The following is a 12,476-nucleotide window of genomic DNA, read 5'->3' as shown; positions in this document are numbered from 1 at the left end:
CTTCAGGCAGCCATCACCCACTAGCAGAATCAGACAAACATACCCTTGTGTGTCTAGCACTATCACAGGAGTCCAAGTATAGACACATAGGTTGAGAGAAGCAGCTCCTCCTGCATGCACGCTTGATGATCAGGGAAGCCCCAGTGTAGCTGCACAGGTCTGGAGAAGCTTACTCCACACCCTGCTACCTCCCTGAAAACCTGTGGTCAGATGCCTGTCCCATCTTCCTACACCGTGAGGGGCAGCCAACGTGGGAAATGCCTGGAGCCCATAACCAGTTTGTTGGAAGGAACCCAGGAGAATATCAAGATGAAGGAACAAAAGGCAATCTCAGACCTTTAACCCACACAGAACAAGACTGGGAGATACAATCATGAAAGAAAATAGAAGTCACAGTCATGGAATACAATGGAAATCACACACCTGAAATCTCTGACAGGATAACAACGGAAATGAGGAAATAACTTCATGGAGATAGTAAAAGTAATCAAATCTGAAATCATGTCTCAGGTAAAAGAAGAAATGGTAAACATATTGAAAGAATTGCTCAGCAAAGAAGACATAGAAAAAAAGAGGAACATAGGAAAATGATGGAAACTTTGAATGAATACAGAAAGGAATTACAATGCATGAAACAGATTCAAAGAAAGATCCAGGAAATTAAAAATTCAATTGAAAGCTAGCAAAACCACTTGAAAGAGACTGAAGATAGACTTTCAAACCTTGAAGATAGGATTGCAGCTAGTGATTCTGAAAGGAAAGATTTCTTAAAAATAAGTCAGGAAATAACTCAATGGCTGCAAGATGAGGCAAAGGAGCATAATTGAAGCATAACAGGTGTCAATGAAAAAGCAGAGATCAACACAAATGAAATTAAAAGGCTATTTACAGAAGTAATAGCAGAAAACTTCTCAAACATGGGAAATGGATCTGGTATGCAGGTAAGTGAGGCATACAGGACTCCAACTAGCCATAACCAAAATAAATCTACACCCAGATACATAATAATCAAGACTCCAGAAATTCAAAACAAGAACAAAATATTAAAAGCTGTTAGAGAAAAGAGACAGATCACCTACAAAGGAAAATCAATCAGAATCACAGCAGACCTATCAACACAAACCATCAAGTCAAGAAGTGCTTGGAGTGAAGTGCTTCAAACCAGAAAGAAAACAACATTCAACCCAGATTGATCTACCCTGCAAAACTATCTTTCAAAATTGAAAAATAACATAATAAACAGCTGAAGGAATTTATGACCACCAAATCAACCATATAGAGACTGCTGAAGGATATTCTAGAGACATAAAGATGACCATGGTTCCAGGAACAGGAGCAGAGTAGGATCACCAAACAAGACAGGAAATTGAAGGGCGGGGGATCTAGCTCAGTGGCTTAAGCGTTTACCCGCTAAGCGCAAGGTCGTGAGTTCAATCTCCGGTACCAAAAAAAAAAAAAAAAAAAAGACAGGCAATTGAATGAGGGAGAAAAGGGGAGGGCCAACAACAGGAGGATAGCATGGCAGAGACAAACCAATGTATGCTGGTGTAACCATTAATGTAGGTGGCCTCAGTTCACCAATAAAAAGAAATGGAGAATGGATCAAGAAATAAGATCCATCAATATACTGTACACAAGAAACATATTCAACTGGAAAGGAAATTCATAGACTGAAAATCAAAGGAGAGAACCTAATTGTTCCATGTGACAGGAGACTAGAAAAAAAGCAAGAGTCTGTTGCCCACCACCTGCAGAATGTCTAAGAAAAATATGGTATTTTCACAGAGTGGAAAGCACCCCAGCTATAAAGTAGAATAATCTCAAGACTCCTGTAGGTAAGTGGCCACAACTGGAGATCATGTTCATGGGTGAAACAGTTCGAACTCATATAGGTGAACCCTAGCATAAGAAACAGAAGGAGTTAATGGGATTCAAAAGCAAAATAGTTATTGTAAAAGTAATAGGGGAGGAAACACCTGGGAGGGAAAGGTGGTAACCACTGTTAATTTCTTATTGTCTTGTCTTGAACTCTTGCATTGTTTTCACAATTTTGTTAGATTTGTCTTTGTTTTGTCTTGTTTTGTTAGATTTTACTCTGTCTGATGGTAGGAGCAGCTATTTTGAATATAATGGGATCTATTATGGTAATCATGGTTTCCTATTATATTGCTTTGAAGTCTTATAATGCTTTCATTCATTTAATTGATTTTATTTTTATTTGATTTTATTACATGTGATGATATGAACAACTATTTTGAAGAAAATGAGACATCATGGTAGCTATTGCTGATTTCCTATCACTTTTGTTCATCTGTTTTGACTGGCTCATCCTGCTGTGTTTTATTTGATTTTTATTATGATGGTATGAACAACTTTTTTGAGGAAAATGAGATATTATAGTAGCCACTGTTCATTTTCTGGTTTTGAAGTCCTGTAATGCTTTCATTCTTTTGAATGGTTTTATACTTTTTTGTTATATTTGATATTGTGTGTGAAAGTAGGTCAACTATTTCAAAGAAAACAAGAGACATCATGGTAGCCACTGTTGATGTCCTATTGACTTGTTGTGAAGTGCTGTGTTGCTCACATTGTTCTGTTCTGATTTGCTTTGTTGTTTTGTTTCATTTTATTCGTTTAAAAAAATTTTGTTTAAGAATAAGATGGCTGCAGTCACACATATTTGTTCCTGTGTCTTTTATTCTAGTTCATTGGTCTATGTCTTTTTTTTGTGCCATTATCACGCTGTTTTTGTTACCACAGCTATGTAACTTTGTGATAACTCCAGTGTTGTTCAAGGTTCTTTAGTTATTCTGGGTTGTTTGGACTTCCGTATGAAATTTATGATTGTTTTTCCTTATTCTTTGAAGAGTGGCATTTGTATTTTAATGGAGACTGTACTGAATCAGCAGGTCATTATGTCCATTTGGTTGTATGTCCATTTTAACAATGTTAAATCTGTTGATCCATGAACAAGAAAAGTCTTTCCATCTTCTAGAGTTTTCAATTTCTTTCTTCAGTGTTGTCTAATTTTCATTATAGAGATCTTTCATCTCCTTGATTGGCCTTATTCCTAGGGTTGGGTTGGGTTGGGTTTTGTGGTGGAGGGAAGTGGCTGTTGTCAAAGTCATTGATTATTTTTCTGATTCTCAATGGGTTCATTATTGATGTACAGGAAAGCTTCTCATTTCTTTATAGTGACTTTGTATCCTGCCACTTTACTGGACTAATCAAATCTAAAAGTCCTTTGGTAGTTTTTAAGGTTTTCTAAGTAAAGGATTATACCACTTGCAAATAAGGGTAACTTTGCTTCTTTCTTTCCTATATGGATCTTTTTTATTACTTTCTCTTGTCTAATTGCTCTGACTAAACTTTCAAGTACTATATTGAACAATAGTAGTGAAAACAAACACCCTTTTTCTTGTTCCTGACTTCAGAGGAGATGCATTCAGTTTCTTTCCTATTTTGTGTAATCCTGGTTGTGGGTTTGTAATGTATAGATTTTATTATATTAAGGTAAGATCCTTCTATACCTCATTTCATCAGGGCTCCATGCTGAATTTTGTCAAAGCCTTTTTTTGTACTTACTGTGATAATTATGTGTTTTGCATCCTTGAATCTGTTTATCTGGTATATTGCATTTATTTATACATATGAACTCATTCTTCTATCCCTGGGATAAAACCAACTTAATTTAGTCATGGTGTATGTTCTTTTTAATATATTGTTAAATTCTGCTTGCAAGAATCTTAGTGAAGGGCTAGGGATTTCGCTCAGTGGCTCAAGCACTTGCCTGCCAAGTGCAAGGTCATGAGTTCAATCCCCAGTACCAAAAAAAAAAAAAAATCTTACTGAGGATTTTTCTATGTTCACAATGGATACTATCTGTAGTTCTGTCTTTTTTGGTGAAATATTTATCCAGTTTGGGTGTCAGGGAGACACTTGCTTTGTAGAATGAATTTGGAAGTATTTTCTAAGCATTTCTCTATTTCATGGAACAGTCTGAGGAACATTGATGTCAGTCCTCCTTTAGAGGTCTGATAAAATTCAATAATTTGTCTAGTTCTGGGATTTTTCTTGAAAGACATTTTATTAATGCTTCTTTTACTTCCTTAGTTAGATTAATTCCTAAGTATTTAATTTTTCTTGATGTTATGCTGAATGCAACTGTTTTGCAAATTTCTTTCTCAGTGGGTTTATCATTGTGGTTTGTGTGTGTATGTGCTGTATCTGTTGCTTTGGTTAGTCTGAATAAGGGCTAATCAATCTTGTTTATCTTTACAAAGAACCAATATTTTGTTTCATTGATCCTTTGTATTGTTAAAGTCTCCATTTCATTACTTCCACCTCTCACCTTTATTATTTCTTTTCTTCTATTAGTTTTGGATTTGGTTTGTTCTTTTGCTAGGACCTTGAGATGCATCATTAGGTTTATTTGAGAACTCTCAGTTATTGTGAACTGGTAGGATGCATGAGATTATTTCAGCTTTTTTGTACTGGTTACAACATGCTTTAAGGCCTTAAATATCATTTATTTTGGAGAAAGTTCCATGTGTTCCTGAAAGGAATGCATATTCCACTGGTGTTGTATGGAACATTCTAGCTAATATAATTAATGTTATATTTAATGTTAAATCCACTTAATCGATAGTGAATTTAACACTGATATTTACTTGTTTTTTGTCTAAATGCCCTATTTCTTTATGAGAATAAACTTATGCTGTCAACAATGACTATGCAGTTGTATATATGTGTCTGTCTGTCCCTTCATGTTGAGTAGTGTGTTGTAGTACGAAATTAGGTGCACCAACTTTCAGTGCATGTATATTCACAATCATATCTCTTTGGTGGATTGTTCCCTTTACTAAAATACAGGGAACTTGTCTATTTTAGGTAATTTTGACTTGAAGTCTGTATTGTCTGAGTAGTTACTTCTGCTTGCTTTCAGATAGATATAATTTCCATAAAATACTGTTCTCTATCTTTTTCCTTTTAGTCTATGTACTTCTTTGCTGGTGCGGTGAGTCTCTTATAGGCAACATGTTGTTGGGTCTTGCTTTTCAATCTAATCTGCTGTCTATATCTTTTATTAGAGAATCAAAATCATCTACATTCAGGGTTATTACTGGAAGGTATTTATGTACTAACTGCTGCCATTATGCTATTTTTCTTATGTTGGATTCTTTCCTAATTCTCATTTGTTAGTATATTCTTCCCTTCTTGTTTGTAGTGTTCTTTTTAAGTATCTTCTGTAATACTGTCATGGCCTTAGTAGCCATGAATTACTTTATCTTCTACTTATCTTGGAAGGTTGTTATTTATCCTTTAATTCTGAAGAAGATTTTCATGCTTTCCTGGCTATTAGTTTCTGCTGATACCTGCTGTTATTGGGGTTTGCCTTTATAAATAATTCAGTGTTTTTTTCTCCTGTAATTTTCAGTGTTCTTTCTTTTTTCTGTAGTTTTGGCATTTGCACTATACCATAACGTGGAAAGTTTTTTTTTTTTTTTTTGATCATGTCTATTTATGGTTCTAAATGCCTCCTGTACCTGAATGCCCATATCTTTCTCAAATTTTTAAAAAAATTTCTGCTATTATTTCACTGAATAGATTTTCTATGGCTTTAATCTATATTTCAAATTCCTTTTATAGGCCAGAGACTCTTAGCTTTGTTTTTAAATCATATACTAGAAGTCTTGTATTATTCTTTTCATACATTCTCTGTGATCTCCATGCTCTGAAAAACCCCAGGCCTCCCATTGCTAATCACCCACTCTCCTATTTTCACTCCAGAAGGGGACCAATCTCACTCTGGCCCAATCAGCAACCTTCTCTGCTATATGGTAGTCAAACGATATCTTCTCCAGTGAGATATAAAAGCTTCCAAAGTGGGTCCTTCCATGGATAGAGAATTTCCTTATATCTTATAGCTATACCTTTTCATACTGAACAATTTTTGTGTTAAACTTCATCTTTTTAATCTACCACATGGTTAGCTGGGCGTAGTGGCTCATGCCTGTAATCCCAGCACTTGGGAGGCTGAGGCAGGAGGATCATTGTGAGTTCCAGACCAGCCTGGACTACAAAGTAAGCTCAAGGCCAGCCTGAACTGCATAGTGAGACCGTGTCTCAAAAAGACAAAAAAAAAAAACTCTACCACATGGTTTATCTACCTATTTCTAGGTAGGACTAGAAATACGACACCTATTTGTCTCAAAAAAGCTAAATATATCCATTAGTATATCTACCTTTCCACTGACAATTTCCTCAAAAATTCACTATTTCTTTCCTATCTCCTGACCATTCTCAATCCCTAACCTCTCCAACAGAAAAGGTTTGGTGGCAATCTTAGATTTATCCTGTATACCCTTCTTGAAAACACCATTTTATTTGTCAAGAACATTTATAGGCTGTCTCCTTCATATCACATAGAAGATGAGTTCTTTCCCTAACATGTAAAGGCCCCCCATAGTCTGGCATCATCTGGCTGGCCCAGCCCCATTGCTTTTTTCTCCACAGAATCAGGTGTTCTGTCTTCACAAGGCCTAATTTTCATTACCACATCCGTGTTCATGATCTTTCCCCTCTTTGCCCAATTATACTAGAGGTTTCTAGGGCCAATTCTAAAAGCTTCTAGTCCTCACATTCTTTTGTGGTTAATTCTCCCTATACTTCTGTCTGTTATGTCCTCAACACATAGTAAGTACTTAATATTGTTTTAATTCTCTAAATGATAACATCTTCCAAAGCAAAACCCTGTGATACTCTTTCTTACTAATTTATGTGTCCATGAGGTACTACCCTAACTTGTTTATACTTCTGCTCATATTTCTTATATATAAGCCTTTGCACAGTAGCATGCTTAATATTACATGAAGGTAAAACCAGATTAAGTTAAATGGTCTTAATTCAAACTAACAGCTACATAGATAACCACAGCTAAACCATGTAGAACATTTCTACATATTAGAGAAAGGTACCCTTTCTTGCAGGTAGACACAGCTTCACATCTAGCTGCACAGCTTGACAAATGGTGATCAGACAGGATTTTGCCTCAATGCCAATGCAAACATTCACAGAAACACTAAATACAGGAATACAGTGCTGACTTTATTAAGAGTCTAACAGTATTACAGAAAAGGTTCACAGAAGTCTCTTGACTTTTTTTAGAATTTTATTCTAATTATGTAACAAGACAAAGTCTCATCAGTTGAAATTAAGTTAGCTAAATGGCAAATGTAAGGGTGCAGTAGCCATTATGATGAAATTTCTGTTCATAACCAATACTAACTGATTACCTAACTCTATGCTAGATGATTGAACTAAGTCTAGAGAAACCAACAAATCAGGTAACCACATGGATTCATGATATTTATGATATGTTCTATTTTAGAAGAATGTTGTTTTCCTAATGTTATACTTACTGATAAACTTGTTTTGCATAGTCTCCAACAGAGCTTGGTGAGCATCTTCAGCTTGTAAAGCATGTGAACACTCTCTGGCCAGTATGGTGCGCACCAGATGTTCTCCACATCCTAGAAGTCCAAGGAAATCAGCAGTGGTTGAGGAAAAGCATACCAAACACCCTGCTTGTTTTACTAGTATTAAAATACTACTGTGCATCACTTAGTAAGTAGGTATATGAAGAACAACTCAGCGAGGGATGAAATGACTTCTGTGAACAACTGGATAATTTTAGTAATGAGATTTGGCAGAAACTAAAGAATCTCAAAAGGAAAACAAGAAAAACAAAATAAATCCTTTTCTCAGAAATAATTTCCATAATAAAGGAATGCAAATTCTCTACCTAGGAATTTTCTAGGGTTCTGTCTCTCCTTTCCATGACTAGGTAACTAAGAGTGATACTTTTTTTTTTTCAATTTATTTGCATTCAGTTGACTTTAGTCTTTCAGTCAGTAAATGGCCACCCACAACCACCAACCATTTCTCCTTTAGCAACCTACTTGCCTGGGCACTGTGGAGAAAGGAAGGTAACCAATGGGCAATAGAGACTCTCTTTCCACCTACTTTTCACCTTAGTGTCACTTTTAACAGTTCTGGGTGGTACAATAGAAAATAGCATTTTTCTCACCTTACAATAACTTACAGCTTTCAAGATAAAAATTCTAGTTCTAATGAAAAAGTGTGTTTTAAACCTGAGGTGAACTTGAACTATTCAGACACACTAAGTTAGGGTAGGCTCAGGGGTGGGATGCAGGGACTGGTGTGTGCCCTCTAAAATTCCACCATGGTTTCTATGTTAAAAGTAGAAACTACCTATAAAAGGAGAGACAAAGGAATTTCAATTTATAGATTGATGAATATTAATTAAAAATTTCTGAAGAAAAGGCCTTCCTTTAACTTAGAAATACAAAACTTGAAAAGGCTACTTTCAGAAACAAGACTTTAAAAAAAAAATGCTGAATGCCACTTAACATCAATATCACTAAATAAAAAGTCAGCATTCTTTTACCCAAACAATAGACATACAAGATCTTTACAAAGATTCTCTCATTTAAAATGCTTTTTCATTATAAATGATTCCTCCCAAAAGTGTTGTTACATATTTATAAAACTCAGGTTTTAAAAAGCCAGTGTATATTTTGCTATAAATAACAGGCAAATATAAATGTAAACATTTACAATATCTAAATATCTCTGTAAATATCTACATTTCAAAGAAGATCTAACAGTAATTTAATATACAACTTTGTGGGCAGAATTATAGCAATCCCTATTTTGTTAATTTTTGCAATATAATTTTTATAATCAGAATAAAAATACTAATGAAGGTAATAGGAAAAAATGCTTTAACACTTACTACGTAGAGACACTGAACTAAGCTCATAAAACTACACAAATGTTAAACCAGACATGGTGGCACACCCCTGTAATCCCAGCGGAGGCTGAGGCAGGAAGACTGCTATGAGTTCAAGGCCAGTCTAAAACTTGGTGAGACCCTGTCTTGGAGGGGAAAAAAAAAACTTCCCCAATGTTAATCCCTTTTGCACATATTTAATGTTGACCAGTGAAAAATTATACTTTAGGACAATAATAATTCTCAGGAAATTGGCATAGTAGAAGCTAAATGAATATCCAGAAGGTTATATATACATGTCTCAAATCAAACAGTTAAACCACACCAAGATAACATTACATTAAAAATACACAATGTGTCAGGAAGATTTTTCCTCTGTTATATGAGAATATATAGAGCTTTCCCAATGATTGACTTTTACTGAGAAACTCTTAACATTATGATTTATGTTCCATGACATATATTACTTTCAACATAAATGCCATGACATCAAAAGCTTGTTCTTCTAAAGCTTCCATTCAAAGAAAACTTGATTTCTGTGGTTTTAGGTAAAACCACAAAATTCCAAGGTTTTTTAGTATATGTTACCAGAGAGTTGAAGTGTGATTCAAAGGCAAATAGTCCTATTCTCTATTCACAACACTAGCAATAAATCTTTTGTTGTATCCTCTTTTTGTCCTTACCTATACAAGTTAAGAGCATGTTTGGGTTCTTAGATCTTAGCAGAAATCTATAATGGATTATATATTATAATCTATATGGATTATATAGAACAAAGATCTGAAAACAAACCTAGAAAAAATTAATAACAAGCTCTGAAAGAATTTTTCAAAGTGCACATTTGTTTGCCACCAATGAGTGACAAATGACTGGACTGCAACACATAGTAAATTCATAACGTCATGGTTTTAAAAACAGTCATCTTTGAAAGATGGCATGGAATCTATTCACGATTCTGAAAACTTATAAATGAAAGGAAACAATGAAGTATCTCTCTATCCTTCCTGTAAAAAATACATTGCTAAGTTACCAAATGATTTGTAAAATATTTTCTATAGAAATATCCAAGGTAATACACTGAGAAATCAATAAAATTGGAATGATTATAAACAAAAATAGCTGCTAATATCACAAAAAGGTTTAACTAGATATTATGTGCCTCTTGATAAACTGAACTTATCTAGTCTTGCCCACTACCAATTATATATGAATCTGATCACGACTCTAAATTACCAGTTTTAAGAAATAAAGAGCATCTGCAAAAATCCTATAGTTAACATCATACTTTTTGATGAAAACCTCAATTGGTTTTCCTTCAGATTAGTAACAAGGCAATTATATCTGTTTTCATCACTTCTCTTCAACAATATACCGGCATTTCAAGTCACTGAAATAAGGGAAGAAAAAGAAATAAAAATCAGAAAAGAAAAAATAAAACTGCTCCTCTTTGCAGATGACAAAATTACTTATGTAGGAAATCCTTGAGGGATTTCTCCACATTGTTCCCATCAAATTGGAGTCTAAGACAAAGATTAGCTACAGACACACGCTTGGTATCTACCAGTGTCTCCTTTCCCCATCCACTTATTCACCAGTCTGTTACTGAGCTCCTCTTTTGTGCTAGGCCCTGAGTACACAGTTGTCAGAAGGGTGCTTCTGCATACTGTCAGACTTCCCCAGAGATGTCAGACCCTGCTTGGGCACTGAATGCTCACACAACTGTCATTCTCACCAGTCCAGATGCCAAAGCTTGGCTGTGTATCTGACAGAACAAGTTCTGGGATTCAGATGAGAATCCTAGACTCAGCAGGAAGACTGCACATCTTGAGAGACAACCTCCATAGCTAGGTCATCTCTAGTCAACCACAATCCTTAGCCCAGCTTCGAGTCACTCTTAACCAGTGTACTTCCTTTGCTAAGATATCAGTGTGTTCCATGTCCTCTCAGGGGAATCTAAACTTCTACAACCCATACTGAAGGTGAACACCCAATACAAATTACCACCCCACCCATACGCACACTCCCATAAGAATGAGCAAATATAAAAAAAAGAAACACAAACAGGATTATTATATCAAGAAGTACGAAAAATGGGGCTGGGGATTTAGCTCAACGGCATAAGCACCTGCCTTACAAGCAGGCAGTCGTGAGTTCGATCCCCCGTACCGATAAAAAGACAAAAAAAAAAAAAAAAAAAGAAGTACAAAAAATAAAAGAGGTCTATTATTATTAAACTTTTTCTGTAATGAGCCAAACGGTATTTTATGTTTTGCAGGCTACATGTGATCTTTGTCTATCAAATCCCCCTTATACTTGTACACACCTATGAAATTTAATAAAGTTATTCTCAGCTAATGGGCCATACAAAAACAAGCCATGGACCAGCTTCAAGCCCATATTCCATTGTTTCCCTATAACAACAACCTGTAATACAAAAGAAGAAAGGAAAGCAGATTATGACTTTACAACAGCACAACCTGGGAGGGAGAAGGAAAGAAAAGGTATGGAAATTTTTCAAGACACTAGATAAAGCTTTTCAAATTAAAAATACTATTTAAAACTCAATATACACCAAGCATCTCAAAAGGAAAGACTGCACATCTTGAGAGACGATCTCAAGACGGCAATTCGAGAGGAAAAACTGAAAGACAGATGTTAAAAAAAATACTAAGAAGCAGTCTAGAATGATAAAGAAAAGAAAAATGAGGAGTTATGAGACCGGATGTGTAAAATAAGAATCTCCAATGCATTAACAGGCATTAAAAAGAGAGAAAAGACAATTGGAAAAGAGACCACTAAATATATGAAAAGATGAGTAACACTAATCCAGAATTTAGTTGTAAGTAAATCCTAAAACTGAGGATCCATGCAGAGTTTTAAAAAACAAAAACGAATGCATCTTTAGGTGTACAGTAGTGAACTAAAGACAGCAAGAAAAATATTAAAAACCAACCATAATGAAAAAATAATCCACAAAGAAATATAAAATTTTAAAACTTAAACTGATAGTTCAATATTACCAAATAAAAAGTCAGACAACCAAGCTACAAGAAGCTAAAGCAAAAGAGAAACATCCAAAACCTCGTCAACCTAGAATTCTAAAGTGAGGGTGAATACAGATAGTTTCAGGAACATTAGATTTTGACTCGACCCACTTCTGTTCTGTCCAGCACTACTACTCCCCATCACTCCTGATGATTTCAACCTCTCACCACAAGATTCTCCCAGTATCTTAGCTTCTAGCTCCTCTAACACCCTCTCTCAAGTTACCCGAACTATCTCATAAACACACGCCGGTAACCAGCAGTCACAGTAATGCTAACTGCTCTGTAGTCTCAACCTCAATCAGCCAACTGCTGCCATGTTCTTGGCCTGCCCCTGAGCAATCCGGTCCAACCTTCCCTGCCCCTTGCCAAAAACTCCCACTTTTTAATTTGCTGCTTTTTAACTATTCCTCTCCCTCTGTGGGTCCTCACTCTGTTCTCCTCAGCCAGAATTCCGGGATGCAGCAATTTATATCCATTCCCTCACTCCTGAAAGCATCTGTTTCTCTCACTTCATCAGCCTTGTCTGGCCCAATCTCACCTTGAAGCATCAGTCAGAACAGCTACACTGGGTAGCAAAAACAAACAACCCCAAATCTCAGTGACTAAACCAAAAT

General features: G+C 35.6%; 1 protein-coding gene across 12 annotated transcripts in view; it reads right to left on the bottom strand.

Annotated features, from left to right (window-relative positions):
* Positions 1 to 12,476, bottom strand: part of Tasp1 (taspase 1) — a 262,482-nt gene that overhangs the window by 126,983 nt on the left and 123,023 nt on the right. For 10 of the 12 annotated variants that reach the window (XM_063248678.1, XM_063248683.1, XM_063248681.1 and 7 more), the window contains one exon: positions 7,422 to 7,532. The exons of the other annotated variants lie outside the window; for them this stretch is intronic. In XM_063248678.1, the coding sequence (XP_063104748.1) occupies positions 7,422 to 7,532 (111 nt within the window). The remainder of the gene's footprint in view (positions 1 to 7,421; positions 7,533 to 12,476) is intronic. 12 annotated transcript variants of the gene reach the window in all.

This window comes from Cavia porcellus, unplaced genomic scaffold, assembly GCF_034190915.1.
Source record: "Cavia porcellus strain 051 isolate PalLab524CR breed Dunkin Hartley unplaced genomic scaffold, mCavPor4.1 scaffold_5, whole genome shotgun sequence".
Lineage (NCBI taxonomy): Eukaryota > Metazoa > Chordata > Mammalia > Rodentia > Caviidae > Cavia > Cavia porcellus.
Note: the sequence above shows the minus strand (reverse complement) of the source record. Positions and strands in the feature narration are given on the sequence as shown.